Source organism: Neovison vison, chromosome 10 (assembly GCF_020171115.1).
Source record: "Neovison vison isolate M4711 chromosome 10, ASM_NN_V1, whole genome shotgun sequence".
In the NCBI taxonomy this organism is placed as follows: Eukaryota; Metazoa; Chordata; class Mammalia; order Carnivora; family Mustelidae; genus Neogale; species Neogale vison.
In genome coordinates, this window is record NC_058100.1 from 36424209 (window position 1) to 36444960 (window position 20752).

General features: G+C 49.9%; 1 protein-coding gene across 1 annotated transcript in view; it reads right to left on the reverse strand.

Moving 5' to 3' along the window:
• Positions 1 to 3272: 3272 nt before the first annotated feature.
• STYXL2 (serine/threonine/tyrosine interacting like 2) overlaps positions 3273 to 20752 on the reverse strand; it is a 30609-nt gene continuing 13129 nt past the window's right edge. Inside the window, exons 2-5 of the mRNA XM_044266279.1 lie at positions 17803 to 17897; positions 14202 to 14433; positions 12386 to 12603; positions 3273 to 6309 (exon numbers count right to left, since the gene is read on the reverse strand). Of these exons, the coding sequence (XP_044122214.1) occupies positions 3485 to 6309; positions 12386 to 12603; positions 14202 to 14433; positions 17803 to 17897 (3370 nt within the window). The 3' untranslated portion in view covers positions 3273 to 3484. The remainder of the gene's footprint in view (positions 6310 to 12385; positions 12604 to 14201; positions 14434 to 17802; positions 17898 to 20752) is intronic.

Below are 20752 nucleotides of genomic sequence, written 5' to 3' on the forward strand. Positions count from 1 at the left end.
AATAGGTCACGGGATAGCTGGTGTGCTGGGCCCAAATTTTGCCTTTGCTGTGGCTATCTTCTCTTGGCCTCCAGCTCCACGCCTGGCCCTGCCCCCCCACCTCTGTGACCGTGAGGCTGACTGGGCGCACGCCAGGCCAACTCTCTTGCCTCTGGGGTTTGGTTTGTGGAGACGTGGGGAGCGACGCAGGAGACTGGAGGCTGAAGTCCTCTGGCTCCTTCCCCATGGGGTCCTGTCAACCTGGCCCCCTGGACCAAACATGTCAGCTCTTGGGAGACATCCTCCCCACACATCCAGCTCTCTCTGTCTCTAGGTCTCCTGGAACAGCTCCGTGTGCTGGCCTCTTTGGCCCGGGGATGTGAACCCAGGCCCTAGGGTACACACTGTCTGTCTACGCTCGCTCACACCTTCGTAAATAACCTCTTTATGGACTTCCCCTTCGAATTACCCTAATCTGGGTGTGCCCTCTGTTTCGTCCTGGCACGCTTCCCATATTCCTTATTTCTTCACAGTCTCCAGGTTTTCATTTACCCTCCAAGGCCTCACCTTCGAGGCCAACTCTTCTCCGCTCTTTCTTACCCCAGAATTCTGTGCAGGATTCCCACTCTTGTGGGGTCCCTTCTGCACACTAATCTCCCCTTACTGTGGGGCCTTTCTCCTTGGAAATGCTACACAATTCAGGATTAGATGAAGGATGCAGAGTAGGTCTGTCTTTTCTTTCTTTCCTGTATAACAAAATTACTGACTCTGTGAGTTGGTTCTGTGCAGCTAAAACCCTGTTCAATCATTAATTATTCTTAAGAGCGGATTGACCTTGTGGTTCATGCGTCGTGTTCTCAGTCATCTAGAACATCGCTGCGGAGGTGACACAGACACGGCCTTCCCACTTCAACGTATCTATCTCTGTGGCTACTCTCTGCCCCTTCTGACCTGCTTTCTGTTCCTCTCCAGCACTGGGCTCCCCTTCTCGCTGGCTTCCAGTTAGGTCTGGCATGAAAGTTACTAGCATGAGATCACACTCTAGAAGGAGAGAGAGGTCGGGGTAGTCATCCCCCTACTCCTCTGCCGGCCCTCGGCCCACGGCTGTGGCTCTTGCCAGGCTCTACAAACAGCTCCCTCACGCTGTCCCTTCAGCTCTCGGGTGGTATCAGTTTCTCACATCGCTAGGACCTGGGTGCTTTACTCTCCCTTCTCGTCCCCTTAACCCTACCCATGCCACTGTGCACAGATGCTGCATTAAACGCTCATCAGTTTCCAACTGGGGCACGACATCTACTGGGACCTTTACAGACACAAGGCATCCCTGTTGAGTCTGGAAGGCCGGAGTGCAACCCATCATCCCGGATTGAAATACTTGATCACTAATTCAGAATCACTGATTCAGATCACTAATTCAGAAGTCATAGTTGTGATCCTAATACTCTAAAATCTCTTCAAGCTCATCAAAAATCACATAAAATTTCTACTGATGTGGTTTCCTGAAATAAAATCTAAACTCCAGGAGTAAGCTGAATTCAGAATCCCAAATTCCCAGACAGACACCTCTCTGAAGGCAGGATCCTGGAGGCACTCTCCTTGGAGACAGAGCAAGCAAAGGCCTTTCTCCAGGGCTTGACCCTGCCCCTTCTCTGGTTTCTTCCTCTAGTGAACTGAGCTCCTCCACGAGGGACGATTGCTGTCCTCCAGCCTATGAGTACAGCCAAAAGCAGGCCAGGTGGTCCCCTCGGTCTATGTCCCCCCAGGCTCACATTCACTGCCAGGGAAAGACTAGGTGACTCTTGAAAAATTAAGATGCTTTGCATTTCGTTCAACATCCATTCAGAGGATCCACACAAGTTGGGAGTGACTAAGTTTGTTTTTAAAACATTTCTTTTCTACATCTGTGTGGCTGAGATCAACTTACTTATTTTTCCCTCATATTAAAAAAGAGCAAGACACATGGAGGCCCGAGTTACATGCTCCTGTGGATGGCTAGGGCTCAGCTCGCCTGTCAACTCACTTGGTCTGTTCATCCCTGACCCTGGCTCTCTAAGTATTTACCTTAAATTATAAGATAACTTAAGAAGATCAGAAAAGAAAAAGAGAGCTGTTGTACCTGGGACATTCTCATTCCTCCATCCAGAAGATTAACCTTCCAGTTGATTGTGCCTCCACCAGAAATTTCCCCGTGGGAGTGAAAAGAGAGAGGAAGGCTTGAGCTCACCCAGAAATGGGCAGCAACTGGCCTTCTTCCTGGCGGTATATGAAGATAATGTCATGTCATATGAAGAGAATGTTCTATCAAGCACTGGAAACCAGAGACTAAGGCTCACTGACATCTAGACAACGTGGAGCCCTTCAAGGCATATGCCTATTTTCAAATCGTGCCAGGTGCTGCGTGTTGAAAGGAACTGTAGAAATCAGTCCACCAATGCTTGTCATAAGATGCTCAACACATGTCTGCTGGCTTTGGCAGCCCAACCTGTGTTCTGTAAGGCAGACATACCTTAGGAATAAAGGGTAAAGCATTCTCACTGACTCAGCCCATCCAGAGCACAGGAAGGATCCAGTGGGCTGCCCACTGCATGGTCCAACCATCCTCCAAGGGATGAAAAGCAAGGGTGACCTCAAGATCTCATGGAACCACATTGCCATCTCTTCGTGTTGGGCTTTGTTTCTTCTCCCCCAACCCGCGCCCCCACAGTTTGCTTTTTTCTCTCTGCTCTTCCAGAGGGACCCCATCCCTGCCCATGTCTCACCACTCTCACCACAATACAACCTGATCTCCCTCTAATTCCCTGTTACTCTCTCGGGTCTTCCTCATGTCTTCCCACTATACTGGGTCATAGACGAAATACTCCATCACTGTTTTAATGTGATGATAGTAGTTTTGTCTGAAGGCACAGCATTTACGAAACAAGGTGAGGCTCGCTCATCATCACCATCTGTGTCTTTTAAGGTGGGTTCAAAGAGCTAAAAGTGACCAGAATGAAGGATAAATGTCAGACAACATACCATTTTAATGGAGATCCCCAACATTTCAAAGAAACCACCAGAACTCAGTTTTGCCAGGAGAGGTGAGACCTGCCACAGGGTAAATTTCCTGGGTCTCACAAAACCTCCACCAACAGAACCATGTCCTGCATTCAGTCTTCCTGGATGTAAGCTGGAATCTCTGACGACCTATGGTGTCGTGGTGAGCTCACCTCTCCAGTCAGTGCTGAACAGGGGGAGATACACAAGCGAAGGGTCAAACCATAAGAGGACATGCGGCAACAGAATACTGTGTCAGTTGGCCCATCATTCAGACCTCACGTGATGGCTCTCCTCCTCCTCTCCACCTCCGGAGCTGCCTCGTACTCTCATTTGGGTTTTGCCCCTCTGTATGAGCCTCTCCACATGCCTGTCCCTTGATGGGCGGAGGCCAGGTGTGCCCCAAGCCCTGTGCTAAGCTGTGCGGCTTCTTCCCATGTTCTCGGTCTCTCCCAGGCCCGCCTTGCCCGGGCTACTCCTCCCTCCTTCTCTGCAGCTTCGTCCTGGTCTCTTCCTGCCGGCGTCTCCAGGCAGCAATGACGGCTTCATCGTCCATTTCTTTCTCTTCCTCCCTGTCAGTGCTTCTCCGATACTGGGACCGCCGCCCTGCAGCAAACCTCCCTTCTTCTCTGTTTTCCGTCCTCTCTCTTTCTCCCTCTTCCTCAGACCTCATGAAGCTCTGGGTGAATTTCCTCTTGGCTCCGAATTCAGAAAAGTCTGAGTTGGACGACTCTTCCACATCTTCCCAGTCCCTGGGCCTGGCCCAGTTTGGACGCTGTGCTTCTGGGGACTCTTGCCCTTCGGAGGGCTCGGGGGTCCGGCGGAAGAAGTAGGGCTCTGGGCTCTCCTCTCGGGAGCTTGAGGTCTCACTGAACATCGACCTGGAGAACTTGTGCATCTCTCTGCCCTCCCTGGTAGAGGAGGAAGACATCCGCGAAGTGCTCCTTACAGAGTTGCCATTGGCCTCACGGAAAGAGGACGTGTCCTGTTCCTCTGACTGCGATTTGGAGAACTTGTAGCTAGAGGACTTGGACTCCGTTTCCCGGAGCAGCGAAGACCTGGTGTACCTCCCCCTGGAGCTTCCAGACCAATCACTCTGGGGAGGAGATTTGTCCTCTGTCCTGAGGCCACTGAGCCACTTAGCGATGCTGCCTTCCGTCTCTCTGCCAGCCCGGCTTCCACTTCCACAGCGATCCGACACAGCCAGGGACGAAGAGGTGTCTGTTTCAGGCTTCTGCGAATTACTGCGGGAGGAATACCGAAAGCTCCCTATGGCACTGTCCATGTCCTCCTCCCCGTCACCCACGACATCATCCTCATCGTCCTTGACCCTCTTCTTCTTGAAAAGGGAGCTCCGCTTGTTGTCCGAGGCCAGCTTCTCCATCTTGTACTCGCACATCTTCTCCCTCAGTTCCATCTGCATCTCCTTCTCCTTCCGGCCAAGCTCCTTTAGGTCAACGTTGTCGGCAAAGAGGCTATAGACAGGCTTGCTGGTCCCCCTGACTCGGTTCCCGAGACCTTCGGCCCTTGAGCCCAGCGCCGTGTGGGAGGACAGCAGGGCCGGTGTGCCGGAGCTGGGTCCCGGCTGGCTCTGAGGCAGCAGGCCGCTGCCCAGGGAGGAGCCACTGTGGCCACTGAGCAGGGAAACCTGGTCATCCCCCGGGCCACCGGCTGCCGGCGCCACCCTCATGCTGGCCACCGATGGTGAGCGGGACAAGAGCAGCATCTCGTTCTGCTTCTGGGCCAGAGTCTCGGTGACCACACTGGCAATCCAGTTCTGGATGCTGGCGATGGAGACGGCGTCTCCAGGCCCCACAGGCAGGTTAGGCAGCGCTGCGGCAGGGAGAGAGGCCAAGCAGCTCCCCGCATGGCTCCCAGCCTGAGAGGGGCGGGAGCTGCGGCTCTGGGTGCTGAGGACAGAGGCTGTGTCATCAGCTCCGACGGACGGAGCTGCCGACCAGAAGGCAGACAGGGGGATGCTCCTGCCGGCGGCCGACGAGTCGGTCTCCCAGCTTCCCACGGACCGGCTCTCCTCCAACGTCCGCCTGCTCCTCTCCAGCAGCTCCAGCCGCCGCTGCCTCTTCTTGGCCGAGGCAGAGTCCTCGCCCTTGCTGAGCTCCACGACCTCCTCCTTGTTCTCACTGCCCACCTTCTTCTGGTGCCTCAGTTTCCAGGCCTGGTAGGCCGTCAGGCTGACATCCGAGCTCCTCCCCTCGCTCTCTGCCTCCTCGGCACCTTGCTCACTGCTGCTGTCTTCTGCCCCCAGTTCTTTCTTGTGAAATCCGAACTGGATTCTCTTGATCTTCCACCTTTCTAGGGCCGTGAGCTTGTCCTTGTTCCGGCTACAGAAGTTGTAGAAGGAGCTGGCCTCCGAAGACACGCTCTCCTCGTCGTCCTCGCGCGCCCTGCTCCCCACCTCCGAGCCGGCGTCCACCTCCTCCCTCTTGCTCCGGGAGTGATAGCGACGGGAGGCTTCCTGCTCAATCTCCAGAAGCCTCTGGTTCCACACGTCCCAGGTGCTCTCAGTGGACGCCGAGTCAGAGCGGCCCCTCCCCGCTCGGCTCTGGCGGCTGGTCTCCAGCTGCTGCTTCAGGACCCGGATGTCGTGGCTGCTGACACTCTCGGAAGTGCTGCTCTCACTCAGGGTGTGCCTCCGTCTTCTCCTCATGAATGAGCCGCCATCGCCTGCCTCCTCCTCCTCCTCCTCCTCCTCCTCCCTCCCCCACCTCCGATGCCCTTCTGCCTGGTACCTCTCGTTCCGGCTCTGCCACTCCTGGATCATCCGGTCCACGTCCTCGTCTTCGGGCTCCTCCCCACCCTGGCTGGAGGCCGACCGCCTGTCATCTCCCCCCGGGGGGACCCTGCCAGTGGAGAGGCCCTGCCCCTTCTTCCACTCCTCGAACAGCTTCTCCTCCTCATCTTCGTCAATGAGGGTGAGGGGCTTGGATGCCTGGCTGGCCTTCCCCCAGGAGGAGCCGCTCAGGTGGCTGGTGGTGTCGTCCTCCTCCTGCACGCTGAGGGCGCGCACTCTGGCCCCGACAATGCTCTCCGCGTCCTCCCCCTCCTCGGCCTCCTCTGTGCCCCCTCCCTGACTGTAGTCTTCCTCTCTCTCCTCCATCAGCTTCTCGTTGAGCTCCCGGAGCTGCTTCAGGAAGCCGTCGTTGGGGTAGATGGCACGCTTCCGGCGCACGGTCAGGAGGGCCTCCAGGACGGCCATGTTGTGGAAGATCATCAGGTAGGCCACCACCAGCACGGCGGACCGGCTGATGCCCATCTCGCTGCTGACCAGGACCTTCCCTGGAAGAAGGCACAAGGGACAACAAGGTAAGTACGTGGCTTCCTTAGCGGTTTTAAAATACTGTTACGAAGTACTGTTCAGCTGTGCTGGGCCCAATGCGGCTCCTTGCCTCTGGCATTCATCTGAGCTCCAGCGCCCTGAGGGACGAGCGTCACTGGCCCCCATCGCAGGTGTCAGCGAGGGCGGACGGGGCCCTGCCCTGGTGCAAGCATCCCCCGGCACTGCCTGAACGTAAGCAGGGAGGAGGGGCAGGGAAAGGGAACCAAAAAGTGTCCCCACTTTTGAAACACTGGAGTGCATTTCGACTTCCTTCCCGTCCACGTGAGCACCGGTGGGAGGGGAAATGAAAGAATCGGGGAGAGGGAAAGAGGGAGAGAGAGGAAGAGAAAGGAGGCCATGTTGAATGAGTCACAGGACTGTCCGTCGGGAAAGCACACAGACAGAGTGGAAACCTGAGAATTCCCTTTACAACATCCTAAATGTAGACCATCCACCATCCAGTGGAGCCTGGATGCTTCCTGAGATGGGGAGCTCAGTATCCCACACACGCACTCACGCACATACCTTTCACTCCCTATTTAGATCAATCTACTCTTTTGAAACTTATTTTACATGTTAGGGTGAAGTGTAACTTTCTGTAATGAGCAATCCATGCTCCTCTTCTGACATTCAGACATTCTGGGGTCAATAACAAACATCTGTACGATGTTTTTTTTTGTTGTTTTGTTTTTTTTCTAAAAGATTTTGTTTATTTATTTGACAGAGAGAGATCACAAGCAGGCAGAGAGGCAGGCAGAGAGAGAGAGAGGAGGAAGCAGGCTCCCTGCCGAGCAGAGAGCCCGATGCGGGACTCGATCCCAGGACCCTGAGATCATGACCTGAGCCGAAGGCAGCGGCTTAACCCACTGAGCCACCCAGGCGCCCGTACGATGTTTTTTATACATAAATATTTTTATGTGTTTTTTATACATAAATATGTTAGAGGATCACTAACATATTCTTTTTTTTAAAGATTTTATTTATTTATTTGACAGAGAACACAAGTAGGCAGAGAGGCAGGCGGAGAGAGGGGGGTAGCAGACTCCCCACAGAGCAGAGAGTCCGATGCGGGGCTCGATCCCAGGACCCTGAGATCATGACCTGAGCTGAAGTCAGAGGCTTTAATCCACTGAGCCACCCAGGCACCCCTAGCATATTCTTTATTAATTTTGTTTCCCTTTTCCTGGCTACTTTGGGTCTTACAATGATCATTCGGACATTTTTTCGTTTCCTACTATTATACTGGCCAAACTTGCAAGTCGAACTTTCATTAGTTTACTTATCCCCCGCCAGGAGTCTGTATCAGAATGGAGCAAATATATTTCAGGTTTGGACTGACCCACACAGGATCAGGGAGGCCTCTCACTACTCTCATTCTAGGCACAGAGCCTTCACTGATGCCATTTAAGCTAGTACTATGGATGGGTGTATCCTAAAATGGACTCAGATTATCTTTTATATCAACTGAAACCTGTAAAGGTTTTTCAAAAAACTGCTATTCCATCATGTGTCACTTTTTTCTGGTAGCATTTCTAAAATGTAAGGATAACTTTACAAATTCCTATTAACATTTTTGGTACATATAATCTGTTCTTAGAGCCTAGTGGAAACTTTACCAAGTCTCGACTGTAGCATTCAATCAATTGGTTATCCTCTGGCCTCACTTGTGCTTCGAATCCTTCATGAACTGGACAATATGCTTTCTCTACCTTCATTCTACTGGCTGTTTACAGTGCAGCTTGGAACCACAGAGACCTCCTTCCAGGCTGCCATCAACCTATCTGCCCCAGACATCTTTGGGAATGTTTGTTAAATCTTTGGGGGGTCCTAGCTAACAATACAGGATGGGCAGGGGGTGTCTTTTATTAGTATCTCTTGCATCACTGAAGACCTTGTCTGTCACCCAGAAGGCCGGACACCAAGGCAAGAGTAGGAGGGACCTGAGGCCCAATGGTGCTGGATGGCATTGCTGCCAAAGGCCAGCAGTCCGAGAGGGAGGTGAGTGGGCAGAATAAAGCTGATGCGGGTTCATCTACAGATCCACTGTCTCTCTCCTGCCACCTCCAGCCCCGGGCTCAGCTGTCCCTCACCAAGGATCCCCCTTTAACTGGCTGACCAGGCCACCAATTAGTATTGTCAGCGCCAAAGTCTGCCTTCCTTCCTTTGGAGGTGGAATTACTGGGCCACCTCACAACAGGACACTCTAGGCACAAGCAGCCAAGCTGCCTCAAGGACATGGCAGCAAATGCTCCTTGGACTCAGTCTGGCAGAGACGCGGTTGAGGTGCCATGCTTTTCCGTGCTGTGTTCTCTGCACACTGGGATTCCTCTGTGGGGCCTCAGGGGTGGCCTGAGGACAAGGGGGAGGGTGGGGGGGCGAGACCCCAGGTGACAGGACTGTCTGTCCTCTGTGAGGCACAAGGCCACATGGACACTGTACAGATAGTGCTCTGCACAACCCTGGGGGGCGCCTTGCACATCCAAGTCAGAGGAGATCTGTGGAATTGTTTGGTTAGGATAAAAAATTTCCAGCAGTCAAATGGCTTGAGGAAGGTGGTCTTATCCTGATTTGCAGTCACCATTTTGATCAGCAGCAGGGCTGAATGCGGGAGGGAGGGTCCCTCTAGAGGTGGTCCTCTGTTCTAAGTTTGAAGGGTATGGCTAGTGGAGAGAGCGCTGGGCTTGAGTAAGATTTTATTTATTTGTCAGAGAGAGAGAGGGAGAGAGAGCGAGCACAGGCAGACAGAATGGCAGGCAGAGGCAGAGGGAGAAGCAGGCTCCCTGCCGAGCAAGGAGCCCGATGTGGGACTCGATCCCAGGACGCTGGGATCATGACCTGAGCCGAAGGCAGCTGCTTAACCACTGAGCCACCCAGGCGTCCCTGGGCTTGAGTAAGAAAGGTCTCTTTCTGAGCTCAGTATGCCTCTACACGGTTGGCTTTTGGGTTGTATTCTCCCAATTCATGATTCTCGTCTTCCCCAGAGCGTTCCCTCTTTCCAAGGAGGGAACTTCTTCTTAACAAGAAGTACTTAATAAGTACTTGCCTAGAATCTACCCTCCCCACCTTGCCACTATGGATAGAATTCAGGGTAGACAAAGGACCAGAGTCTTTGTCAAGCAGATTTTCTCTCTAGGAGATTTGGAAATGGGACCGAGGCAGGGAGTTAGTCTACGTGCAGGCCTGTGGAGGGGCCACGCAGTCTGAGGTGGAAAGAAAAAGAGAAGACAGAAACCAAGAGTCCAGAAATTCTCTAGTCCTCATTCAGACGATCCTGGAACCACATTCCCACCCTTGGGTATTTTCTTGTAGTGTTATAATTAATGCTTGAGACAGTTTCTACTTATTAGCAACCCAGAGACCCTTGATTATTACACAGTGGCAAAGTCAGGAAACCTTTCATGGGTCTCAGTTTCCCCATTTGTAACATGTAAGTAACCTCCTCCATTGTGCTTTGTTGTTTTACTACACAGACCGCCCAGCCCAGGTGTTAGTGCTGCCTTTCTCCTCCTTAAGAAATGACTCCAAAGCATCCCAGAGGAGAGGAAATGACAGAAACTAAGCCGGGGTGGGGTGGGGGGCTGGGTCATTTCTGGGGATGGTGACAACCATCAGACCAGGAGTAGGAAATACCCTGGAGGCAACCCCAGTAAAGAGAAAGTCCTTTGCCTGTGTGGCAGGGGTGCAGGGCGCCGGGAGGGAAAGAAGGCTGAAAGCAACCGCCAGCAGGTGTGCGGAGTGGGCTCCCGCATCCCCCTACGGGCTTTTGCCAGGCCGTCCTGCACACCAGCTTCCTGTCACGGGGCCACCCACCCGGGCCTCACTGGAGTGCGCTGCCCTCCTCGGAGCCTGGATGAGACCCTTCCCGGCCTGGGGGGGGCAGAGCTCAGGTTCGCCCAACCTGTTGCTGCCGCCTCCCTCCATGCTCCCAGCAGCTTCTCCCACTGCGTGGCCCTCGCTGTCTGCACTTCTGGGGACAGTCACCGTACTCGGGGCCGCGCCGGATCTACCTGCCAGGGCCACGTCTGCCCGGGCTCCTCCGCGCCTCCCCGCGGGCATTCGCAGGCTCTCAAGTCACATTGGTCAGAAGGAATGTATTTTTTAAAGTAGGGTTCCCCTCCATAAAAATGGGTCAAACCGTATATATTGTTTTACATTCAGTTTTGCTCACTTAATCCATTATGAACATCCTCTCATGGTAGCAAATATAAGGTCCATTTTCATTTTTAATGACAGCTGAGTTTTCTAATCTATGCCCATATCAAAATTGACTCAACCGATCTGCATTTGTGTTTCTGATCACTCACAGTATAATAATCACACAGTGACACCTTGTAAGCACATCTTTGCATGTATTTCTCATGTCCTTAGGGTGAGTCACTAGCAGAACTGCCCCCCATCCAATGTTATGTACGTCTTAGTGTTCTTACTGAGGGCTGTTGCTTTTTTTTGGCATTGAAAGAGAAGAAAACTTTTTCATATACATACATATGTAACATATATACTAAATTTATAAATTTCATTTTAGTAAAAATATTTCTATAAAAGTAGTCTATGTATAGATATACATACATATATTTATAAATATACACATATGCTTACATGTATAGATGTGCCAGGGCCTGTGCTAAGTAAGCTTTTAGATGCCTTTTAAAATGTTAGTCCTCGGTGCCTGGGTGGCTCAGTGGGTTAAACCCCTGCCTTCGGCTCAGGTCATGATCTGAGCCTGATCAGGTCCTGGGATCGAGCCCCAAAACCAGCTCTCTGCTCAGCGGGGAGCCTGCTTCCTCCTCTCTCTCTGCCTGCCTCTCTGCCTACTTGTGATCTCTGTCTGTCAAACAAATAAATAAAATCTTAAAAAAAAAAAGTTAGTCCTTGGGGCACCTGGGTGGCTAAGTGGGTTAAGCCTCTGCCTTTGGCTGGCTGGGGTTGTGATCTCGGGGTCCCGGGATCAAGCCGCATGTTGGTCTCTCTGCTCTGCAGGGAGCCTGCATCCCCACTCCCTCTCTGCCTGCCTCTCTGCCTACTTGCGTTCTCTCTCTCTGTCAAAATCTTAATAAAAAAAATAAAATGTTAGTCCTCACAGCGATGTTAGAAAAATTACATCTTTTATCTTTGTTGTATACACAAGGAAACTGGGGTTCTCCTGGAGAGAGAAACAGCCTGGGGTTCCATGGAATGGAGATCATGTAGCAAAGCCTGGACTCAAGCCTGGGGTTTCTGACTGTGGATCCTGAACTCCCAGCCACGCCCCCCCCCGCCCCCAGGGCATGGGCTGCAGCCTGACTCCACTGAGGTGTCCTGTCAACTCTACGGCTGAGCCGTGGGTCATCTTGGGCCAGCCTGGATGACGGCCACAGCCTTAGCACCGCTCTCCTTGCTCCCACTCCTACCCTCCTACTGCCGTGGTCTCCCAAGACCAGAGAGAGTTTTCTAAACTGTAGATCAGACCAAGGCTCTGCTCAGCTACTTCACTTTGCCCTTCCACTTTCTGCATGATGGGGCCCCTGCCTCTCTAACCCTCAGCCACCATGCTGACCCGCACGAGCCCATGATCCCTTACACACCGAGATTATTCTACGGTAGGAGCTCTGCACCAGTCGGCACGTCTTCTTGATAGGGACGCCCTTCCTCCGATTTTTCCATGGCGAGTTCCTCCTTGTCACTCGCTTAAATGTCCTCTTCTCAGAGAGGACCTCTCAACTGGACTAGCTGGTCACTCCAACACAACATCCTAGTCGGTCTCTGCATCACTCTTGTCACTCTCTGACAGTTTTCTTTGCAATTTTCTCTGTCCTCACTGTAGTGTGAGATTTGAAGTTCAGGAGCTTTCTCTGTACCTCTCACAGCAGCACCGAGAACAGTGCTTGGCATGTGTTCGGCCCTTGGTAATCACTGAAAACATGAATGATCATCTTTTCCTCTCTTCTTAGAATGAGACCACAGCCTTCATAAGACAGAAAATCCCTTCTCCCCCTGTGGAATTCTAGCAGCCTGGGGCAGGCAGGAACCCCCCCGCCCCCCCCCCCGCCCCCTCACCTCTGTAGGTCAGCAAGGCTTCATCAAGGAACTCAGCAGCCTTCCGGAAATGCTGGGAGATGTCCACCTCGGGGAAGTCATCTACCTCCACACCCAAGTACTGAATCTCCAGGCCAGTGTAGAATTCGGGCCCAGTGTAGACGCCGGTGCCATGAGCGGCATTCAGAATGTGAGTAATTCCCAGCCTCTTCAGCCTTCCCTTGTTCACAGCTACACTCCTGGGGAAAGAGAGGCAGAGATAATTTCTGCCAGAGTCCGAGCTAGAAAGACCCATTACCCCTGACACTGGGAGCCTGCTTTGGCTGGGTCAGGGAGGCCAGAGCTGGGGAGTGCCTCCTTCTCTGCTGTCCGGGGTCTGGAGCTCACTACAAATGTGGTTCTAAAAAGGAGCCAGGGAGGGGCGCCTGGGTGGCTCAGTGGGTTAAAGCCTCTGCCTTCGGCTCGGGTCATGATCCCAGGGTCCTGGGATGAAGTCCCGCACTGGGCTCTCTGCTCGGCAGGGAGCCTACTTCCTCCTCCTTCTCTCTCTCTCTCTGCCTGCCTCTCTCCCTACTTGTGATATCTCTGTGTGAAATAAATAAACGCAATATTAAAAAAAAATAAAATTCTTTGCCTTGGAAATGGACATTCATCAAGACACAAAAGTAGCAGACAAGAGTAATAATCAAAGTGGGCATGCTTCACGTTGATCCAACCTGCCATACTTTCCGAAGTCCTTTTACATGCATTCTTTGACTTTATCCCTAATAATAAACTGAAGAGGTAGGCAGGGTAACTTTTCATTCCCATTCAAAGATTATAAAAATGAACCTGAGAGCTTTTATGACATCCCAAGACTGAAAGAAAAAAAAAAAAAAGACTGAACCAGGACAGGGGTTTCTGGTTTCTAGTTGAGAGCTCTGTTTGCTGCAGCAAAGTAAGTCAAGCTTCTTTTGAAGCAGATGGAGGTGTCTGGGTCCCTGGTGAGTGCAATGGGAATGTTTCTGGGTCTAGAGAGGGAGCTGGAGATCACTTAAGACTTGGTGCCCAGCTCCAGGAATCAGGTCTGGGCAACTCATTACTCCCAGGGGAGTATGAGCCCCACCATCCAAAGTGATCTTCCTGACAGCCTGCCACCATGGGGTCCCCAAACTTCCTCCTTTGCTTCTACATGTAAGAGTAACTACGCAGAGAGAATATCTCATTAAGTAGCCAATGGATCAGCAAAAATCAGTCTCACAAACTAGCCTCATGGTACCAATTATACGCGGGCAAGATCCTCCAGGAATAGGACATGAGTGAATTGTTTCACGTTTTGTTTTGAAAACCACTCGCAAACTTCTTAAAAAGAACATTGTTTTCTGGTTATGCAAATAACAAATGTTTACTCTGGGAAATCTGTACAATTCTAAAGAAACCTAAAGAAGAAAATAAAAATCACTTGTAGAACCGTCTACTAGAGAATATCGTCACTGTTTTATCATATTTGTGTCTGATTGTTGTCTGTGCAAAAGTGTATACACACATCTATATATTGCTCAACTAGCATCATATTATGTATGTATGTGTGTATACATATAGATACATACACACACACACACACACACACACACATATAATTTGTTACCTATTTCTCCTTACTATATTGTCAAAGTTTTCATTGGTTGGTAATAAAATATAAAATCCAGTATCATCACTGGCTCCAAATGTCCCATCAGACAGCATCACTTTGCTGGATGGAGCTCTTGGGACTTTGCCTAAAGAGGAGGGAGTTTCACCTCTCTCAGGCATCAAGATGGTAGGACAGAGGGGCATGGCCCACCGCGGTCAGACTCACTTCTCCGCTATGAAGACATTGGGCCAGACTTCATCCACCTCATTCCAGGGGGCCTCCTGGCGGTCTTGGACTAAGGCCCGCTGTAAATCCAGGACACAGGGGGTGTTGTACAGGCTGGTGTCATCCATCTTCTCCCTGACACGGTTGTACAGGTCCTCCACCAGCAGCTGCTCGGCCGACTCCAGCATGCCTGGACACTCGGCCTCGGCTCTGCTCCCCCGTGGCTTGAATTCTAGAGAAGGACAGTCAGCACTCTCGTTAGAGTTAAGAATACCGTGGCCCTCCCTGTTCCTCAGGAGAATCTGGTCTTGGCCAGTCTGCTTCTAGGACTCCGGGCATGGGGTGAAATACCAGGAAGGACTTAATGAAAGTCCAGGGGATGGGGGGGATGGGGGAGGGGGGCACTGCCTCAGTCCGGACACTTATGGTCAGGAGCAGCAGCCGTGTAGGTAGAGAGGTGGAGGTGAAGGGAAACTGTTTTCCCTTACTCCCTCTTGCATTTTTCCAAAGCCGGCTTATAACTTCTTAGAGCAAGGTCCTTAAGTACCTGTCGTAGGTCTGATTCACACCTATAGCTCCCACAGTGCTCCGTATAAACTAGAAGCACTTACCATATGAATCAATGGCATTCTTTCACAACAGAATTCACTTTATTAGTTTGACTTCTTTACATTCAGAATGCAGATAACTTGGGAAAAGTAAAAACTTTCAGCATTTATGTCAGGTCACTCTCTCATACACATTTAATTTACTAGTTCATTTCATTTATTGTCTGCTTCTCCCCACTGGAGTAAGCACCTGTGAGTCTCAGCCCCCCACTTTCTGGCAGGGGGCAAAGGTTTGTCATGAACTCCCCTGATAGTCCCCAAACAGCATTCCTGGCCTTTCTGCCAACAGTTTGGAAAAGATCGGATTCCAAATGAATTCAAGGGATGCCTGGGTGGCTCAGTTAAGGGTCTAATTTCAGCTCTGGTCATGATCCCAGGGTCCTGAGATCAAGTCCCGCATCAGGGTCCTTGCTCAGCAGGGAGCCTGCTTCTCCCTCTGCCTGCTGCTCCCCCTGCTTGTGCTCTCTCTCTGACAAATAAATAAATAAAATCTTAAAAAAACGAACCAAACCAAATGAATTCAAAATCTATTCACCCATATCTCCAGTAAACCTTTATCTCCTTCTCCTAATACGTTTGCTCCCAATGATCAAATCTGTGGGGAAAGTAAGATATTTCTTTCTCTGAGAAGGTATATAAGAACAGTGGAGGGCAAAACCTTTGGGCCACTTAATAGCCAAAAATATTGACTAGAGAGAAGGGAGAAAGTAAGAAAGGAGTGTCACCTGCATTGGCCATAACCTCCTGCGGGTACTGTGTCTCTCCCTGATGGGTGGAGAGCAGAGCCACGTTAGGCAAATAGACTCGGCCCAGCCCTTTGGGACGAACAGGTGTCTGTGAGCCGCGCTAGCTGCTCGAGGTCCGCGGGTCCTGGGAGTTCTGGGTTCTACCCAGGACCGAGTGCTCTGTTTCCCTACAGCTCTTCTCTCTCTTTTCCCTTTTCTGAACCACTTGACGGGCCCCCATATCCCTGCATCAGATCTCAGCTCTAAATGTTCTCTGATCTCCGGCTCAAAAGCAGAAAGAAGAAAAAAGCCCTCCAATCCCAGAGCTTTATTTTGTTTAAAAATAGATGAAGCGATCCTATTCTCTCTACCACTGGGTCTTCTCCTGGGGGTCTCCTGGGATCTTACCTAGCAAATGTGAAAGCCCCCCTCCCTCCCTCCCCTAACTGAGACATCTCTCCTTTACTACATGTAAAAGATAAAACTCCCTGATGTCTCATTAAAATGTACAGCAATGTCTTCCTCAGCTATTTATATTGCTGGCTTTTTCTTGATTTTTTTCCCTTTCCAGTTTAAAAACAAATGTCCCAGCCCTTCATTCCTACTGGCATTCCTGCCTTCCCAAGGGCTCTGGCCCACTCTTGGCCTGTTTCAACTCCACCTCCCTCCCTGCCTCAATTCTTCCCATTTATTTCTACTACCTAAGGCTTCTTCAGAAGAAAACAAAGCCTCTACATCTCCCCTCTAAGCTCTTTCAGAGGCATGGCATATGAAGACTTCCATGAAAATGAAGAGTTCTTCAAAACACATTTTTATCCCTCTGATCACTGGTGAGGAGGGCAGTGTTTTGAAATATCACTTGATTCATTTTGCTTTCTCTGGCATATATTTTTTTTCCTTCCCCCACCACCAATCAGCCACTAAGAAAAAGGAAACTTAGGCTTAATGCCCCTGACAAGGGGAGAGTAGATAAACCTAGAATTTAAAAAAAAAAAAAAGCCATTGCTTTGTTTCAGATTTCAATCTACATGTGCAATGTCCCATAGACATATGTATATCATTCTCTAGGCTTGAGAGCAAAGTTTCAAAGAGAGAAGATGATTTTCTCACAACTCCTAGATGTTCACTTATCAGGAACCCAAGCATGGAGAGGGGTCCAGAGAGTAAAGCACAGAGCAGAGATACTGCAGGCTGGCAGGTGAGGGAACTTCCCAAAAACACAGGAGGAAAATAGGACTTCCAGAGTTAGGTGCTGGGATCAATTCAGAGAGATCTACTGGGTGAAGTCACTCGCGCCTGGCTTGGAGCAAGGGAAGCGAGACCCCGGGCAGGGTAGTAAAAGAAAATAGAAAAGAACATGAGAGTTCCTCAAGAAGATGGGGCCTCCAAGGCTGCTCCTACCACAAGCAGCAGCAAATGGAATTTCTGGCTCCTCAGCAGGTGGACAGGAGATCTAGGTATCCTCAGGGACCCTGCGGGAACCCAAAGGGCCTGGGGACTGAGAAGGGGAGCTGGGATACATGGAGAAGGGGCAGCATGTATGGTTCTCACCACTAAAAGCCAGGGAAAGGATCATGGCCACCAGCAGTGGTGATGCCCAAAGCCCCAGCAGGGCCCGTGTCATTACCAACGCTGCTATATCCAACCTCAGCCCACAGCAGAGGCAGAGACCCCCAGGGCAAAGGGAGGAGAAAAGAACTTTGTTCCAAAATTGATTTAAGAAAAATCCATCCAATCAGGATAACTGTCCTTGAATGAAATACATAGCATGCTTTCTGCTCCAAAATTTACCATGTGCATATTAACCTTTCTCCCCACTCTACCTTTCCCTACCATAATTCAGATGAAAACCACCTTCAAACACTAGTGGACATGCAGATCTAAATCTAGATATCCCTTTGAGCAGAACTCTCTGGGTGCTTCTGGTCATTTCTTGGGCTTTCAGGTCTGTGTGTCCAGAGTAAGCCACCCCAGGATCCCTGAGATGAACTGAAAAATGGAATGGGAGGCCACAGGAGCAGAGTGGAACTGCCTTCCCGGCTGTTAACTCAAGAGAACTATTCACACTCATACCTAATAATTTCTACCTCGGGTTCATGAAGGTTGATGATGAGTTGTATAGGCAGAACTGCCTTCTTTGGATCTACTCCTCTTAATGGGATGGGTCGCACCTGGGAAGCACCTTGACCTCTTCCAAAGGGCCCTTTCCAAGGGTTCCCAGATGAGCTGTGGACTCTCCCTGCTCCCACCACCTTCTGATGGCATTACCTTCATTGATGATCTGCTTAGCCGCAACAGCTGAGGAGAGATGAATGGGCTCCATGAAAATGCTTTCTGTTTCTGCATCTGAGACCATCGAGTACCTAAGAGAAGAGGGTATCTGTGTGAGATGACTCTGGGTAGCATCTGAATGGGAGGCATTCTTTTTAGACAAGAAACTTGGACCTGATTTTAGGCACAGTGGACAACAATGAGAGATAAAGGGAAAGCCTTCCTAAGTTTAAGAACCTGAGAATGCTGAACACTATGGGTCAGTTGCCACCCGATTTCAAACCAGAGTTAGCATTAATGTGAGTTGATGTTTAAGGACACGGTAGTCTAGGCTGTGGAGGGAAAGGCATACAACTGTGGTTGGGGAGAACTTACCCCGATGTGATTCTCCTTCCTCTACTGGGTTCCCACCCTTGGATGTGCTGTTGATAATTTTTTCCCTCTAGTCCCTCTTTCTCTGTCATCAGTACTCTAGGATGTCCCTAACTATGCTTATGTTACTTATGTTACTAGGGTTCTGCTGGATTGGTGGGCTGGTGGGCTGCCACCATTCCCTCCATGCCCTGTATCCTTGCCCCGTTTGAGAGAGAATGAGCTAAGAATGATGGGCTGGCACAGGCAAACGGGAAGGTATGCTCAGATGCACAGTCCTGATTCTGAACACAAGAAACCAATGTTCAGCATGAGCCCAGGGATGCAATCAAGTAACTTAGGTAAATGTCAAGCAATTTTCCAGAAATAATTCAACAGACATGTCCAAAGGGATATGAGGAACTTAGTGAATTGTGGCAGAAACAAGGGATAGGACCATAGTATCAAGGTGGGTGCCCCCCCCCTTTGTGGGTTCATCTCTTCTCCAGGCATTGGGGTGAACTTTGGGTCTATTTTTTCTTTTTTTTGCTTAGTCTTTCCTTTAGGTCCAAAGAGCTTAAAGAAAATTTTTTCCCATCACACAACTCCCTGTGTTACCCCTTTATAGTCAACCCCTCCCTGAACCTCATCCCCTGCCAATCACTGATCTGTTTTCTGTTCCTACAGTGTGGCTTTTTCCAGAATGTTATATAAATTCAGTCATAACACTGTCTTTTGGTTCTGGCTTATTTAAGTTAGCAAAATGAATCTATAAGTCATCTGTTATATTGCATGAATCAATAATTTGTTACTGAATAATATTCCATTTTTTAGGCACCTCAGGCTGTTGCTACCATTGCTGTCACACTGTCTTGAGTCACAACTGGGTATTCTAGAGGGGGAAAAGATAATATTCCCATTGCTGGTTTGGTTGAACTTTGAATTCTGTCTTTCTCAATCGGCCTGCTACTATTTACTTTTCAGAGTCATCAAACAGTGGCTGTATCCTTCTGTTCAGGTTTTACAAAGGCAATCCATGAGAGAGTGGTGGGTGTTTGCCATCTTACCCAGGACTGGAACCTCTGTTCTACTGTCTTTTTGCTTTTAAATGTCTGAAGTCCATGTGTTTCATGATCCTTATAACTAACTTATTTTATCTTTATGAAAGCCACAGGATCTTTTCGTTTGTGGTATCTAACTTCCCAATGATGTTTGTTGGCTTATTTTCTTCCATTGTGTTGGGAATGGACACCATTTTTGAGTGCCTTCTATGAACTTAATCCTAAACAAAATTCCCACTCTGTAGGTATTATTCCCGCTTTAAAATGAGCAAACTGTGGCCCAGACAAGCTAATAAAATTCCCCAAGGCAGTAAACAAGAGGCAGGGCTAGGAGGCAAATACAGGGCAACCCTGCTCAAAGTCCAATCTTAATCTTCTCTCCACTACAAGATACCATTTAGATTAGACAGGGGAGGTGGAGTCGATTGGTGGATTCCCAAGCCCAACATAGACTTTGACACAGAAAAGTACTCCTAAAATACGTGTTGAAAGCACAGTTGGATACAAAGATGCGTGGATGGATGAGGTTGAGTTGTGCTGGGTCCAGCTGAACTGAATGGAGCTAACTTGAGCAAAAATAAGTTTAGTTGAATTGATTAGCAGAACAATTTTCTCATGGTAGAAATCTACATGAGAGTCCTCCCTTGGGAGACAGGCGTGCTTAGGGCTAATAAGACTATGGAGAAAGAAATACCTTTGCCAGAAGAAAGGAGTAGCCTATGACTCTACTCAGAATGTTGCTAGAAATACCAGTGCAGCATAAGGGACAGCACCGTGTAGAATTATTGTTGGTATTCCTGAGGGATTTCCAAGAGCAGTTGTGTTGGATTCCCATTCAAGAGTGGAGTACTCCTCTAGTACTCCAAGTACTCAAGAAGATGCATTCCTAAGTAAGTATGATGGTGGGGGCGGGGGTGAATTAAGGGCGAAGTCAGTGGGATATTATCCTTGCATGTTAGAACCACAGAGGTCTCATTATTTGGCAAAGGTAGTAAAGAGTGGAACACCCGGTGGGAGTGGGCATGGGCTCTGCAGACGCACACATTAGGTCAATTTATTTACCCCCGTATCACCAGCCCATGGAAGGTGATCAGGCAGACTGAGATCAGACTGAATGGATGGTGGGTGGACAGACAGGTAGATGGATGAACAGACAGATGGATGGGTAAATGATTGGAATATGCCAGGTACTGGGCAAAGGTGATATGTCCAATATCACTTTGGGGAGCTAACCAAATGGTCTCCAAGGCCCTGCTGTCTCTGTCCTCCTTCTCCTTTCCAGCCTTAGCTTACACTGGCTTCCCTCTGGTTCACTCCTTTCTAGGAAGCTAGAAAGGCTTCCCATCCTCACCAAGCTTCCTTGTGCCCTGGGGCTTTGCAGAAGCCTACTTCCACTGCCTAGATGCTCCCTCACTCCTGCTGTGCCTATCTTTGAGATCTCAGTTCAGTCTTCTCTTCTCCCTCATCTCTGCCTCTCATTGCACCATATGCCTTTCCTTTATGGTGCTTCTAGCAGATGCAATTTTACTTTTATT